This window comes from Pecten maximus, chromosome 3, assembly GCF_902652985.1.
Source record: "Pecten maximus chromosome 3, xPecMax1.1, whole genome shotgun sequence".
In the NCBI taxonomy this organism is placed as follows: Eukaryota; Metazoa; Mollusca; class Bivalvia; order Pectinida; family Pectinidae; genus Pecten; species Pecten maximus.
This window is the reverse complement of record NC_047017.1, coordinates 37,486,977-37,504,259: the sequence shown is the minus strand read 5'-3', so window position 1 is coordinate 37,504,259 and position 17,283 is coordinate 37,486,977. Positions and strand designations below refer to the sequence as shown.

The 17,283-nt window shown below is 36.6% G+C and overlaps 2 protein-coding genes across 2 annotated transcripts; one reads left to right on the top strand and one right to left on the bottom strand.

The window, feature by feature from the left end:
- Window positions 1-2,105: 2,105 nt before the first annotated feature.
- Window positions 2,106-17,283, bottom strand: LOC117324077 (protein mab-21-like 3). Its single transcript, XM_033879706.1, has 2 exons — window positions 17,038-17,283; window positions 2,106-3,476 (listed from the first exon to the last, which is right to left on the bottom strand). Exons 1-2 carry the CDS (start codon window positions 17,227-17,229, stop codon window positions 2,544-2,546), a joined length of 1,125 nt encoding a protein of 374 aa, XP_033735597.1. The 5' UTR covers window positions 17,230-17,283; the 3' UTR covers window positions 2,106-2,543.
- LOC117324078 (protein mab-21-like 3) lies at window positions 6,265-8,511 on the top strand. Its single transcript, XM_033879707.1, has one exon. The coding sequence runs from the start codon at window positions 6,554-6,556 to the stop codon at window positions 7,673-7,675; it is 1,122 nt and encodes a 373-aa protein (XP_033735598.1). The 5' UTR covers window positions 6,265-6,553; the 3' UTR covers window positions 7,676-8,511.

The window sequence follows — 17,283 nt, the reverse complement described above, 5'->3', positions numbered from 1 at the left end:
TCTGTTTGACTTTGAAATCAAAAATTCATTTGTGAGACTGGAACGGGAAATACCATTGGTCATGTATAAGAATACACGATTTATCAGCATATCTAGATATGGCATACATTACTTGTTCAAATGCCAATTACTGTACTAAATACATAACTACATGTAACTAGATAAATATCTAAACGTAGAAGATAAGATGAAGTGTTCCTTTCGGAGTTAAGTCTCAATAATATTACGTCACAGTGTTCAACCAGAGAGGGATAAACATTGGATTTTGAACAAGGGACATTGTATAATTGGATCTTTGGATCATTGCTTCATTGTTCCATTGTATAATTGTGTCATTGGATCATTGGTTCATTGTTTCATTGTATCATTGGGTCGTTGGATCATTGTATCATTGCATCATTGGGTCGTTGGATCATTGTTTCATTGTATCATAATATTGTATCATTGTGTCGTTGGATCATTGCATCATTGGGTCGTTGGATCATTGCATCATTGGGTCGTTGGATCATTGCATCATTGGAGGATCATTGAATCGTTGGATCATTATGCTAGACAGTTTTTACCACGACGACCTTGACCTTTCACCATATTCCCTACACATTATATTATTGCGAAACAATTGCTATTATTTTCAACAAATTGGTTTCATTATCTCGTGTTAGGATCAATGTTTGTGGAAGCGGAAATTGAAAAACAGTGCTATTGACCTCTGTTCTTGACAATACAGCAAGGTGGTGTTGCACAACCAGAATAAAAGCGGAACCACAGTACGACAGTATTTGTAAGAAGACACAGCCACAGTCAGAACGTTAGAAAGCGACCATATTTAATTGATATAAAAATAAAGGAAATATAGCACAACTAGCATCAAAAGGAATATGCAAAATCTAATAGAATGACTGTTGGTTGACATCAGACGAAAGGCGACGTGAAAAAACATATTTATTAAAGATGCTTTGATAAAATAATAAAAATTTTCTGAAGAAAGTGCAAGTCAAGTTACCCTCGAGTTTGCCTGGATTTGTATGATGGGCGTCGTCGTGACCTAGATTTTTATGACGGGCGTAGTCGTGACCTAGATTTGTATGGCGGGTGTCGTCGTGACCTAGATTTGTATGACGGGCGTCGTCGTGAACTAGATTTGTATGACGGGTGTCGCCGTGACCTAGATTTGTATGACGGGCGTCGTCGATGAAGCAGAAGACGCTTTACCTTTCTGAACACACGGTGTCTTTTCGTGTGTTTTTTCAAGGTTATCAAGGAAAATCTATACCATTGTTAGTATTTCCGCTCGTCTTATCTATTTCCACTTAAAATTACGTTTCGTTATTTTTTTTTTGTCGGTTTTTGAAAAGTCTCTTCAGTATTTCCCGAGTGCTAGACTGAAAAGAAAGTTATGTTGGTGATTTGTTACAGTTGTAGGATGGTACATGTCAGTGTCTTTTTAACGACATACACTTTAGATTTACATTTTAGATAAAGGATATGGCATGATATCTATCGGACTCACACATCTCGTGATTTACAATTGTACCACGAGACAAAGGGGTATCTATCGGACTCACACATCTCGTGATTTACAGTTGTACAATGAGACTAAGGGGTATCTATTGGACTCGCACATCTCGTGATTTACAATTGTACCATGAGACAAAGGGGTATCTATCGGACTCACACATCTCGTGATTTACAGTTGTAGAGTGAGACAAAGGGGTATCTATCGGACTCACACATCTCGTGATTTACAGTTGTAGAGTGAGACAAAGGGGTATCTATCGGACTCGCACATCTCGTGATTTACAGTTGTAGAATGGGCCCTGGCAGTATATATTTTTAACTTCGTACATCTAACCATTCATTGTAAAAGTACTGGACATTCCAGCAACCTTTTTTCGGTACATACAGCTCACGATTCTGTTATAGAGTAAGACATAACCGCTTAGTAAAGGCGAGACGATAGCTTATACCATAAAGTTCTATTATCTTTCTAATGTAATTATAGACGTGATCGAATAACATACATTTGTATATGGTATATTAACATAAAACACGTATATTGAACTGGGTATAATATACTGAAACAAAACACTACAGTAAAACAGTTGATCATTTTAAAGAGATATAATTTATTCAGATAAGGAATCGATAATGACATCGAAACATCAAGTACAAATGTAATACAGAATGAAATCTGGTCAACCAGCACTCAACATCTACATTAAGATTATTCACTGATTTTCTTATCATATATGACATAATTTTCAACTTAAAAATACAAAATATGTTTAAATGATATTAGATGTGCAGTTACTAGCATATTCATATTATATGTACATAAATATATAAATATCAGTTACCAAACTACCGGTAGTTATTTCAATATTTTTTAACTTTCGAGCGAGTCTGATCGTAATTGAATAAATATTTCTTCTTGAAAATATTGTGATTTACAGGAGTCGATTGGTTGATAAAAACGTAGTTAAAATACTTTATATTAAATTTCATTTCTGGTAAAATATGTACAACGCCCATGGGTATTACACCTAAAAATATTTCTCTGGCTGGTCAACAAATGACTTGATATTTTTTGCTACCTGCTGCAGTACGTCTTTATCCTTGCTGGAGAGCAGATTGACCCCGGTATGGAAGTACAGCGGAAGATTTCCCCTCTGGAGATAACCCAACAAACGATATGTCATTGCCCTCACCCGGGTGGCCAGAAGTTCCTTCTGCCATTCGGCATCAAATGGGTGATCCTCACACTCCCAGAACAGCACGTTCTTCAGGTGGTATGATGTAAGGACTTTCTTTAATCCAGGTGGACACCATACTTCGTCTTTTAGTCGTTTCATGATCCGCTGGCTTTTCTTTCTACGTGTTCCTCCAATGTCAATTCCTTCCAATAACTCCTTTTCGCAGGCAGCGAACGACAGTGTCCAATAAAATGGCGCCTTTGCTATTTCATTCACGCCAATTTTAGCTATGGTCGACTTCTTCTGTCGTGATGGCCACTGACTATTTGGTCTAGGCCAATTGAACTCTGGTTTGAATTCTAATTGACCTTCGATCATCGGGCACAGATCAATGCTGATTGGATATGGAATGTCTGGGAACTGCACAGAAAGTGTGGTAGCAGGAGAAGCTGATATTTTGTCGGTTGTTATCATATTTCTGAATTTCGGCTGATTAACAGCTTCACCGACAAGTGATTTGAATCTTCTTTTGACCTTGATTGGAACTATGTCATTGTCAAATGTCATGCTCGACACTCCGTCTTCAAGTCCATCAGCCTCCCATTTCTTCTTTAAGGAACCGATTTCAATAAAACACTGGCCAACTGACGGACTCGGTAATGCGTATCCTTTTTTCTCCACTACTTGATCCCTGGTGTCGTTAAATCCGTAGTATCTGGTCTTTCCAGATCCCCATATCAGCTTACCGACATCGACGATGACATTGTAGTCAAATTCGTCTGCCTTCTCCACCTTCAGGTGCGTATCATAACTGCCCATCCTCAGTGGTTGTATCAGAAAACGTTTGTCTCGTGTATTTACGTATCTCAATATCTCATTGACAAGAGGAAGCACTTCCTTGACATTCCTTTTTGTTTCGTTTCTCTTCATCAACACCTTTTCATCACAGTAACAGTTGAGGGCATAGTTATCCATTTTTCAGTTGTATATAACTCTATACCAACATACACAGGCAATGTCTATGTAAGACTGGCGTATTTACGTTCTAGAACATATATCTATACCATATAATTAGTGAGGATTTACATTCTATTTTAAAGTCACAACTCATGATTTTGCCTACACTAAATATACAATCTATTGCATAACAGTATGATAAGGCTTCCGTGTTTATCATTATCAGGAGTATCACGTGAATGGCTAATTTTGGACTTGAAACTCCGATGTATTTTTCAAATCTTACCTCATGCTTCTAGAACATTGAAAACAAACCTTGACACGAAGCAGTCACGTGACATTTGTCGCACAGCCGTTCTGAGTAATTCTGGCCATAACAACATTCGATTTCCCTTTGTTGAGTTTTTTAATGCGGCGTGTTTTGGAACATGTGCTCTTTTGTTTTGTGTCTTTCCATCAATACATACAAAATGTAACAGAATGTTTAGTACCAATCCGTCTTAAATGTCTTAAAAAACAATGTTGCTAAATTTCTCAACGGGTTCTGGACAAGTCTTCCATTTTACCGTTTGTAGAATATCATTTAAGCAGATGAAGTATTGTAACTGTAAGTAATAGTTACTGGGTACCGTAAGTGGTATGTAGTAGTATAACTCTAACAGCCTTACAATACATATACTTAATCACATACCCATGTGTCTTATCTATTAGGAAATATGTGTTTTATTTAATTGGTTATATGTGTTTTATTTAATTGGTAATATGTGTTTTATTTAATTGGTAATATGTGTTTTATTTTACAGGTAATAGGTTTTATTTAATTGGTAATGTTTTTAATTTGATTGATAATATGTTTTATTATTATTTTTTTCAACAGTTTTAAACAATGACAAAATAATATATTTGTGTCAATATACAAAATGATTTTTATCCATACACCACGAAATTCATATTTTCTCTCTCATTTTTTAGTGAGAGAAAAGGAAAGTAGAAAAGAGGAAATAGAAAAGGAAAAATAAAACATATAAAGAAGAAATAGATAGAGGCATTGATGAAGATGTCTGGATGGAGAAAAACAGGAGAAGGGAATGAGCATTTTAACGAACAGGCATAATCAAGCCTGTATGTAATTTATCAATCCTATTATATAATGCAGTTTGATTAATCAGTCCAAAAAATAATTGTATTTCTTTATTGATTGAAAACGGAATGACAATAATGTCTTAGAGATTTTCAAAATTTGATAAAAAGTTTTACACTTCAGTGCATTCTCATAATAGGTGAATGATTGTCTTCCTTTCTAAAGAAAATAACATGCAATGGGGATTATTTACTTGGTGAAAAATGTTTTAATTGGTAATACATGTATGTGTTTTATTTAATTGGTTATCTGTATTTATTTAATTGGAAATATGTGTTTTATTTTATTGGTTATATCTATTTATTTAATTGGAAATATGTGTTTTATTTAATTGATGATATGTGTATTATTTAATTGGTAATACATTGTATGTGTTTTATCTAATTCGTAATGTGTGATTTATCTTATTGGTAATATACGTTTTATTTAATTGGTAATATGTGTTTTATTCAATTTCATTTTATGATTTAAGCGAAATGAATTTGACCAAAATCACAATTATATTGAACGCGGTATGATGAATTGTAAGTATCGGACTAAGGTGTAATATGTAATAGTCGGGCCCGTGACCTAGTTAGAGCTAATGACCACAGGCGTCTGCTTCTGGTTAGTATTTATTGAAAAATAACACCTACTCCTAATACTTTTTCTTCTTAATTCTTTAAATACAAATCAGAAGCAGGCGTCTGTGTAATGACAAATGAAAAGCGAAAATGAGTTTGAATAGCAAAAAAATGTGTCAATTTTGATGCAAATAATTTATCCCTGTAATTTATTCCAGAATTAGTTTTCTGCTTAAATCAATAAATGCTTATGGATGGTATCTCTTCCATGAGTATTCTAGCATAAATCGAAAATAAAACCACCGGATTTACTCAGAACTCCAAATCTCTATATAGGTGAAGTCCTATAAATAGAAACTTACTAACCCCTTCATGTTTACATTTTTTTATGTTTGCGATTTTCTATGTGCAATTTTGATCGTTTTGTTTGTATAAACTTATGAAATCATACCAATTATACATGAATTGTGTACATTTTGCAGGTTAGCTTGGCCAAACTATCAATAGATCTAATTTAGCTACGTTTCGGTAAAGTTGAGTTGTATATATATTGTCTTCGTGACAATATGGGTTGGGACATTTTGTGAACAATTTACTATTTTGATATCATAATCACAAACAATGTAACCTCGTGTCTGCGTGTTAAACCAAGTAATAATCACTTGACGCGACGGGGTTTAACTCGTGTTTAACCAGGTAAACAAGAAAGGGTTTATTTCGTGTTTAATATGTTAACTACGTAATAATTGACCAGATAGTAAGCGTTCGTTAGGAATTTACCAAAAGCGAAAATGAAAGTAACCGCTTGATTTTCTCGGAACTCGATACTTTTGTAATGGGACCTCAACATAGAGGAGGATATTCATATAAACGATCAGAACGGGACTTTACCGCTGTATTCAACGGTTTAACACGTTGTTAACAGATTGATACCATTCCGTACTTCTACACCTCCTACGGATGACAGTCTATATTAAAAACTTTGACTGAATCAATATACAAAGTGTACTTGCATGTTTCTGGAAAGCAGAGAAGAGCTAAAAATAGATACACTTTAGTTGTCAGCTCTATAATTAGACGGAAATCCCGGGATATCAATAGGCCTAGCTATCGCAGTGCTTGCTACTCACATTCAACCGGTCTGTTCCCGAATTGTGAAGGTATACCTCGGCAGATTGTATGAACGTTACTAAATAGCAATGGATAACACAATTCTGAACCATTTTTATGAGAATGATGTGAAAATGAGACGTGACGAAACAAAGAGGGTTACTAAAGAGGTGCTACCACTTGTGGACGAGTTACTAAGGTATGTTAATCAGAGAGACAGCCGATTTCTGATAAAAACAGAGAAAGTTGGGAGCTACCACACACATCTCAAAGTAAAGAGGCCTGACGAGTTTGATTTCAGTGTAGTCGTCGATGTAGGGAAACTGTATTGGTCAAACTCTTATCCAAGAAACTATGGCTTTGATGAATTTAAGAAAAATATAGAGAGCAAGGCAATTGCTCTACCAAACCCTCCTACTGGTCAATGTTTCACTAAAATTGGCAGTCTAGTAGCAAGGTGGGATTCCGAAGGACTTAACGATGGTGGAGCGAGCATGACGTTTAATAACGATATAGTGCCGATCAAAGTTAAGAGAAGATTCAAGGCTCTTGTAGCCGAGGCGGTGAACCAGCCGAAGATGAGAAACCGTGTCACGGCAGATCGTTTGTCGGAGTCCCCAGCAATAACACTTTCTATAACACTTCCGAATATTAGCTATCCAATCAGCATTGATTTGTGCCCCATGATTGAAGCCAGACTGGAATTTAAAAATGAATTCAATTGGCCAAGACTGGGTATTCAATGGCCGTCAGGTGACAAGATTTCCTGTATCAAGGATATCGGGATACATGAAGTAGCCAAAGCGCCATTTTATTGGACATTGTCTTTTGCTGCATGTGAAAAGGAGCTTCTAGAAAGCATCGACGAAAACGGGACATGCAGGAGGAAATGCCTTCGTATTCTGAAGACATTGAAAGAAAAAATATGGTGCACTGATAATGCCAGAAAAGGTCTAACATCATACCACCTGAAGAACGTACTGTTCTGGGAGTGTGAGGATCACCCATTCGATACCGAATGGCAGCAGGAACTTCTGGCCACCCGGGTGAGGACAATGATATATCGTTTGTTGGGTTATCTCCAGAGAGGGAATCTTCCGCTGTACTTCCATACCGGGGTCAATCTGCTCTCCAGCAAGGATAAAGACGTACTGCAGCAGGTAGCAAATAATATCAAGTCATTTGTTGAGCAGCCAAAGAAATATTTGTAGGTGTAATGCCCATGGGCGTTGTACATGTTTTCCCAGAAATGAAATTTAATACAAAGTATTTTAACTACGTTTTTATCACACAATCGACTCCTGTAAAGCTCACTATTTTCAAGAAGAAATATTTATTCAATTACGCTCGAAAGTTTAAATAACTTCCGGTAGTTTGGTAACATATATTAATAATAGAATATATATAGTTCTTTCGAAAGATATTTAAACATAGGCGAACGAATCCTACAATTGCATATATTTTGCGCAGTAGAGTATAAGTATAAAGTGACTTACAGTATGGTAATTACTAAAATATTAAAAAACAATAAATCCCGCCAGATTAGGTATCATTTCCATGTAGTAGTTGTAACGTAAACACAATTTGTAATGCTGAGAATCGAAGTATAAATCTTATTCAACTTCTGCATCATATGTTTTTGCACCAAAATACAGATACAGATGATGAAGTGATATCTTAATGTAGTGATATTGATTTATGCATTGTAACAATATACAAAATGTATTTGCTTCATGATAATTAATATGCACTTATAACAAGGTCGGCTTACTACATTGTTATACGTTCTCATGACAACGGTTATTTCGGTATATTAGCTGTATATATGTTTTATTTGATGTACATATAATATGAATATACTAGTAACTGCACATCTAATATTATTTTAACATATTTTGTATTTTTAATTTGAAAATTATGTCATATATGATAAGAAAATCAGAAAATAATCTTAATGTAGATGTTGACCAGATTCATTCTGTATTACATTTGTTTCAATGTCATTATCGATTCCTTATCTGAATAAATTATATCTCTTTAAAATGATCAATTGTTTTACTTAAGTGCTTTGTTTCGGTATATTATTCCCAGTTCAATATATATGTTAATATGCCATATACAAATGTATGTTATTCTATCACGTCTATAATTACATAAGAAAGAGAACAGAACTTTACGGTATAAGCTATCGTCTCGCCTTTACTAAGCGGTTATAACTTACTCTATAACAGAATCGTGAGCTGTATGTACCGAAAAAGGGTGCTGGAATGTACAGTACTTTTACTATGAATGGTTAGATGTACGAAGTTAAAATATCTACTGCCAGGACCCATTCTACAACTGTAAATCACGAGATGTGCGAGTCAGATAGATAACCCTTTGTCTGATGGTACAACTGTAAATCTGTAAGGGAGCGCATAATATCCCGGACAGGTAAGGGAACACATACTCTCACAGGCTGGTAAGGGAACAGATACTCTTTTGGTCTGGTAAGGGAACAGATACTCTTTTGGTCTGGTAAGGGAACACATACTCTCCCGGGCTGGTTAAAGAACACATACTCTCCCGGGCTGGTTAAAGAACACATACTCTCACAGGCTGGTAAGGGAACACATACTCTCCCAGGCTGGTAAGGGAACACATACTCTCACAGGCTGGTAAGGGAGCACATACTCTCCCAGGCTGGAAATGGAACACATACTCTCACAGGCTGGTAAGGGAACACATACTCTCCCGGTCTGGTAAGGGAACACATACTCTCTCGGTCTGGTAAGGGAACACATACTCTCCCGGGCTGGTTAAAGAACACATACTCTCCCGGGCTGGTTAAGGGAACACATACTCTCTCGGTCTGGTAAGGGAACACATACTATCCCAGGCTGGTTAAGGGAACACATACTCTCTCGGTCTGGTAAGGGAACACATACTCTTCCGGGCTTGTTAAAGAACACATACTCTCCCGGGCTGGTTACAGAACACACACTCTCCATGACTGGTTACAGAACACACACTCTCCATGACTGGTTATAGAACACATAATCTCTTGGACTGGCATACTCTCCCATGTATGTATCTGTTCTTACTGATATGTATGCATCTCTTCCTACTAACCTTTATGCATCTCTCCTTACTAACCTTTATGCATCTCATCTTACTGACCTTTATGTATCTCTTCTTACTAACCTTTATGCATCTCATCTTACTGACCTTTATGTATCTCATCTTACTGACCTTTATGTATCTCTTCTTACTAACCTTTATGCATCTCATCTTACTGACCTTTATGCATCTCTCCTTACTAACCTTTATGCATCTCATCTTACTGACCTTTATGTATCTCTTCTTACTAACCTTTATGCATCTCATCTTACTGACCTTTATGTATTTCTTCTTACTAACCTTTATGTATCTCTTCTTACTAACCTTTATGCATCTCTTCCTACTAACCTTTATGTATCTCATCTTACTGACCTTTATGTATCTCATCTTACTGACCTTTATGTATCTCATCTTACTGACCTTTATGTATCTCATCTTACTGACCTTTATGTATCTCATCTTACTGACCTTTATGTATCTCATCTTACTGACCTTTATGTATCTCATCTTACTGACCTTTATGTATCACATCTTACTGACCTTAATGCATCTCATCTTACTGACCTTTATGTATCTCATCTTACTGACCTTTATGCATCTCATCTTACTGACCTTTATGTATCTCATCTTACTGACCTTTATGCATCTCATCTTACTGACCTTTATGCATCTCATCTTACTGACACTTATGTATCTTTTTACTGACCTTTATGTATCCCTTTTTACTGACATTCATGTACCTCTTCTTTCTGATGTTACTGATATATATTTTTTTCTCCACAGTTATAAATTGACAGTGTATTAGGTAAGGTGCTTTAGTTAACGATAGTAAAAAATAACGTACATGTAATAAAAGCATGATGTTCACATAGTGTACACTTCGAAATCCACTTTTGAACATTGTAAACAATGTACTTGATTATTCTTTAATGAAATAAACCACATTTTATAGTTTTATCTAATGTATTATGTGTCTTTGGTACAATTCTTTGGGACTGCAGGTGGGGACTGCTAGTTGATTTTCAATCCTCGAGGTCCATTTTAACTTTCTTGTCACGTTTTAGTTCATGTGAATACAGTGTACTGACACTTTTCTGAATATCGAGATGTATGCTGCAGTCTCATTAATTTTGACTCTACTGACGTAACTCTCAATTTGCTTAGAAAGGTATCCTTTGTAAGATAATTTTAGATGTTCTGCGTTTATGTAAATCGAATTATTTTTATTTTTACTTAACATGATTTCAAAAAAAGCTGATGTTGTCTTTGATTATGAGAGAAACTTGCAGTAAAAACCAAGGATCCAACGGCTATTGAGGCACTGAAGTTTTGAAACTTCGGAATATGCTGTTGGAGTGGAATAAATCCATCATCACAAAATATTAATTAGCTTAAAAATATAATTCAATCTCGATGCCAAGACCACATTAAATGATGTAGGGTCTCGTTTACATTGTATTCCAAAATATCACTTTATTGAAGTTTCGACCCATTGTTAAATTAAGTCTTCGTCAAAATTGTCATCCGCTTCACCAAAGTGAACGATAGCGTAATGTGGACACTTAACAAATCCAAAAAAGTGTTGTATAAAGAAAAAAAATGTAGACCACGTCTCTTTCACGTCAGCCTATCACTTCGATCGTTAATTACATTGAAACATGGGCAGATTACGACTAAATTGTACATCACATCCGGGTTCACAAACCCACGGTGAATTCAAGTATGTTCCAGTTAAATTTAACACACGAATATAATACCTAAAATCGTAAGTAAGTTTTTTTTAAACCCAGACATTTCGAACGCATTGCAAAATCACTTCAGGATTGGAGAGTTCTTATTTGACAAAATGCTGACTAACGTCATGGATGGTTATCGACTTACTCCTGTCAAGCCAAAATGTTAAATTACAATATTTGAAGGAATAAAAGTTCGCTTTCTGTTCAACGGAAATTGTAGGATGATAAATCGTACCAGCAAGGCATGTCGTTGCCTCGGTAAGACTTGCTTATCAATACTGGGAATTTACATTATTGATCTGCCGGGGTGTTTTACCTGTGTAGGCAATATGAACAATATAGGTTTACCTGTAAACATCGACTGTGTGTCACTGCATATGTTCAAACAAATACACACACTTTTTATACCGCTAATGTTGATCTACTTATCGGATTACTGATCGCCAGTCGTATGACAGCAAGTCAAATACAACAGTCCAGATACTTAGTATACTAACACAACTTTGTGTGCTCAAGTCCGGACAGAGTGTAGCCAGTCTGTGTTGTTACACTTTTCAACACGAGATAGACATGGTGTCGCTAGGCTTAGTCTTTGGATGGCGTGTACCATTCAGGATTCGGTTGATGGCAGTTGGAAACTTGTTCTTCTGTTTCTACTTTACATTAATGACCCTTGTCGTTACTGTGGTATGTTGGTCAGAAATACTACCGGACTTGTATGTGGGTGACAGAGGCCGATTACGCCAACACAGATTGTTCGTCTTGTTTACATTTATCAATGCTGTAGGTAACTTCGCTCTGTGTGTCTTCACTGATACAAGTATCAAACGTGCGGTAAAATCCGGAAATAGCATGAAAGTGAGTGCAGTTAACAGCTTAGCTAAGCCTGACAGTCCATGTAACGACAAAGGTTGTCAACTAAAGCACACTGTGAAACATACTGACAAGAAGGGTCGGTTGGTGGAAAATGGATCTAGCATGGCAAGGAAAAGGAAAACAAGTGAGACAAAGAGTAAAGGCAAGAAAAATGACGGAGGAGGTAAAAATGCGGACAACGACCAGAAGTATTGTGAGATTTGTCACATAGTTCCTCCTCCCAGGTCACATCACTGTGTGTTGTGTCAGACTTGCATCCTAAAGCGCGATCACCACTGTTTCTTTATGACTGTGTGCGTCGGCTACTTCAACCAGAAGTTCTTCGTTATGTACTGCTTCTACATGATGGTCGGCACGTTCTATGGAATGATTATGATTGTGGTACACTTAAAAAAGTTATATAATGTCACTTTCCATGGTCCACAGACATTTATATTCCTGTTGATTGACATGGTTGGAAAAATAGCCACGAATGGTCAAGTTGAGCTGGGTTATATATTCCTTTTGTTTCTCATGTATGCTTGTCTAACGGCAGGACTCATAGCCGCCGGCTTGTGGTTTTGGCAGTTACAAATCACTATGGCGGGACAGACTACACATGAAGCCACGTCGATTGGAGGTGGAACAGTTTCTAAATCAAAGATTGATAATTTCCTGGATGTTTTCGGAAGATACTGGTTAATAACAATGATTCTACCTCTGCCTATTCCACAGACTCCATATAAAGATACAATTGTAAAGGATGTCGGTGATGACAATAAATAATGCATAGCATTTTATTTCCTTGTGATATCGTTTCATTGATGCATGTTAAAAACAGTGAAATTAAAACATGAAGGTTTGCTGGCTAAACATTAGCCCGAGTTTCCTCTGGCCCTGACACCATGTCTGTGTCAGGGCCAGAGGGAACTCGGGCTAGCTAAACCTAAGTTTCTACAACAAAAGGTGGGTGTTATTCAACTCACAATGCACCAATTAATCATTGCAACTGTTGTATAAATAAACACTTTATACGACATGTGTAATAAGCTGTAAACGAGTTCCGATTGGCTGGCACGGTGAGATATAACCGGGACTACTTTTGTATACGCCCGCCATCGACGGGTCGTATTATGGTATACCCTGCGCAGTCCGTACGTCCGTCCGTTAACTTTTTCTTGTTAGTGCTCTCTAGCCTATATTTATCAACTGATTTTTATGAAACTTGCTAAGAATATATTATATTGCACAATAGCTCAAGCGAGTTCGTATTACAGAATTTCGCGACTATTTTTAGCAGAGTTATGCCCCTTTCATTGCCAAATATGGGCAATGTGAAGAAAATGCAAGAAGTTTTCTATTTTTTATTCTTTTTCTCGAAGATTCTCTAAATACAACTACAAGCAATTAAGTTTAACATTGATTACGGTTTTTAGTTCGTGTTTCAACCATTGGCATAACGACATTTTATATTTTTTGTTCAGGTAAAGCTCATTCATTAAGAATTCTTTGTTAGCACTCTCTTAGCTCTATTTATCAACAGATATATATATATGAAACTTGCTTCAAATATTCTATACCACAATAGCTCGAACGAGTTCGTGTTACGGAATTTTATGATCATTTTCTACCAAGGCTATGCCACTTTTATTGCCAAATATTGACATTGAGTAGAAAATGCAAGAGGTTTTCTATTTCTTATTTATTTACTCAAGATTTTATTCACTTCAATGAGAAGCTCGTTGTTGTAACTTTTGAAAAATAACTAACTCGCGTGAAAGATTTTCCATATACAGCAACCACTAATTTTGTAACCTCTATTTACATGACATTATTTATTGTTTGTTCAATTTTTTTAATCGTGTAGAATGAAAAACAAAAGTATCTTGTTAATTCTGCCAACATTTATTCTGTTGTCCCCTTGCTCGACGAGAAAAATGACTTCATCCCCCACCCGCCGCAGTATGACTGGGAACAATCAGACGAAATTAGTGTAGCCAACAAATATTATAAAACACTGCAATAAACAACAATATGTACATGTGCATTATATGCACGAATTCTCATATTTTTGGAGCAGAGATGCGTCATCCCATGCAAAGTGTCATATTCCGATGAAGATCAAAAATAGGTTAAAAGCAAACATAGAAAGGATGCAGACAAGTGAGAACAGAGATGCCTCATCCCATGTATCCAATTTGCATTATTTGTTTTCATAAAAATGTTATCTATTATTACTTGTTATGGAAGTTGGGGCAGAGGTGCATCACTCAGCGTCAGCAGCTCTGTTCCAATGATGTCCACCGCATATTCATCATAATGCAGAACCACAGAAGCGTGTTACACTATGTCTGAGACTGTGAAAGCGAGGAGAAATGTTCGCATCCTGAAGTGGTAGCAACCTCAGATGTACGAGTATATCTTGTCGGACTGGTCATCAAAAGAAAGGCAGAGTTACATCTTCCCATGCCTATCAGTTGCAACTAATAACCTCGTAAATGAAAATTCCTATGTATGCTCATACAAGTCCATTGAGCACTTAATAACATGAACAACTTGTAACAAATAGTTAATCATACACAAAGGCTACTGTGAAGATTAGGATCAAACAAATAAAAACTAGGTATGCAGATGACATACATCCACCAAACCAAAATGATAAAATTGAAGAATATGTGGGTAACGCTTAAATGCACCTGGATACCACCTACCCATTTCCTGTATATCACATTCGTGGACCCCATCATTGCAGCTGAGCTTGCTGCACCTATCCTAAAACTATGAATCCTATAGGAATCAGAGCTATAAACTGGAACTTACAAAGGATGCTTCATTATCTTTACGAAATAAGCATATGAAAATGTCTTACCAGACGAAATGATCAATTTCGGACCTGGGGATGAGCCGCGCAGCTGTACAAAGGGCTACAGTGCAAGCACTTGGCAGTTCGTATTATCATAACGACTCCTCAACGAGAATGCCGGCGGATCAGTGAGATAATAACCCTTATAAGATTTAAAGTTATTTTTAATCTCATTGGAGTTCTACACGACTCACAGGGCAGAGGTAAAAAAGTCAAAAAAACTGAATGTCAGCAAGGCTCAAAGGGTTGTGTTTGTCCTGAACAGCAGCCGATTCACCTACCCGTAAGAAAGTATCAACGGTTAACAAATACATAAACTTGTTCCATAGTCAATTGTTCATAGTGTGTCAAGTCTATATGTTTGACAATGTAGAAACCAATTTATGAAGAATAGCGATCGGGAGGCGAGTGTCTGGGGTTTTGCCTTGTTTTTGTAGATCTTCCATTGTAAGGTCTTCATCCACAAAAACTCTGATATCCCTTTCTTTCCACGTCGACTGAAGTGTCCTACTGTTCAGACCGTATATAATTCTTCCCTTTCCAATGTTTGTTTTCCTATGTGCATATGTTTATCCCCGCGAAACGTGTTAGCGGGTTCCGCCTGTCCGACTACCGTTTTGCTCTAGTGGTCTATCAGTGCTTTTTGGTATGGGGATGTTTGCATTTCTCTTATCATCTTGTAACCACGGAAACAAGTGTTGACAGCTATATGTTACTGTTTCCGAAACTTAATTCCAAAACATTTAAACTTTTAATAAGGTAACTTCACAAAACCTGGTTCACGTATTGATCTAGCGGTCTAGTTGTGCCTTTTGGTACGGAGTGGTTTGCGTTTTCTATATACATGTATATAATTTTTCCTGTAACCAAGGTAACAAATAGTTAAATTGCATCGCACTTCGTGCAAAGAGCCAAATTCATACAAATATTGGTAGTTTCTTTTGTGGTGCACAGGGGATAAGAGTCTTTTGATGCATTATTGCACCTCTGGAAGCCACCAATTTTCGAGCACACACACTATTTTATCTAAATGATTCCTCCAGACTATATGTAACTGTTTGTATCCCAAAGAAAGCGTCCGGTATTCAGAGTCATGACAATTGTGTGTTGGTTCTGCAAGAGGTTTCGGGTTTATGTTTTGTTTTTTTGGTGTTTTTTTTGTGACACGTGATGTACGTAAAAGCCAACGTTATTTCTATATTTAAAACTTTACTTTGGTCGTTGTTTTGTAAGGTGTTCGTTCAGAGATATGGCTGTAACATTCCCTCAACAGTCTTGTACATAAAAGCCACTCTTTAAATTGTTGTGCACGCCTAGTCTAAAGTGTAAGTAGTCACGGGTCCTCGGGCATCTGTGTGACAAATCCCTCTTCCCTTGTAATGAAATCGTTGGTGATAAAGGAAAACAATGGGCAGCGTTTCGGGTTTATTTTGGGAAGCAAAGGGCTGATCTAGCTTTCTTCTTCTTCTTATGATAACTCCCTTCCGTCAATAATGACGATTTCGTGGAGTGTTTTGGAGTTGGGTGCACAGGGGCGCTGATTAAAAAGATGTTTGTGATGTTTAAAATGTGGGTTTTACCATTTAAGGTCGTCCGAAAACACTATATCTAAGTCCGTGGTCCGTTCGAAGTAGAATGTGTGTGTGTTTTATATATGGTGTTAAATTTCATTCCCCGCTAACGCGCGCCACTGGATATATACAATGTAGTTACTGCTATTCATAGCCGGAATGAAAATCCATTCAATCCCTATTTGACAAATGAGTGTGTTTACATAGAATGTCATACCAATATTTGATTAATTAGCGTGCTAAACACTTATTGTACGATGGGTACCCATTTAATTCAGATATCTTTATCTAAATTAGAGATATTTGTATTCATTGACAAAATACAATATGCATGCCTGTTTCCAGAGACATATACATGTATATAGGGATATATGTCTCTACTGTATCTAAATTACAGATATCCTTGATTAAAAGAGATATATCTACATGTATATTCAAAATTCGTCTGCCCTCTCCACCTTCAGGTGCGTATCATAACTGCCCATCCTCAGTGGTTGTATCAGAAAACGTTTGTCTCGTTCATTTACGTATCTCAATATCTCATTGACAAGAGGAAGCACTTCCTTGACATTCCTTTTTGTTTCGTTTCTCTTCATCAACACCTTTTCATCACAGTAACAGTTGAGGGCATAGTTATCCATTTTTCAGTTGTATATAACTCTATACCAACATACACAGGCAATGTCTATGTAAGA

What these genes read in the sequence shown, in the direction of transcription:
- LOC117324077 (XM_033879706.1), bottom strand. Translation starts at nt 17,229, where the DNA reads ATGGATAACTATGCCCTCAACTGTTACTGTGATGAAAAGGTGTTGATG. An exon ending in CGCACCTGAAGGTGGAGAGG is followed by an intron (nt 3,477 to 17,037) that starts GCAGACGAATTT and finishes AAGGTGGAGAAG; the next exon opens with GCAGACGAATTTGACTACAA.
- LOC117324078 (XM_033879707.1), top strand. Translation starts at nt 6,554, where the DNA reads ATGGATAACACAATTCTGAACCATTTTTATGAGAATGATGTGAAAATG.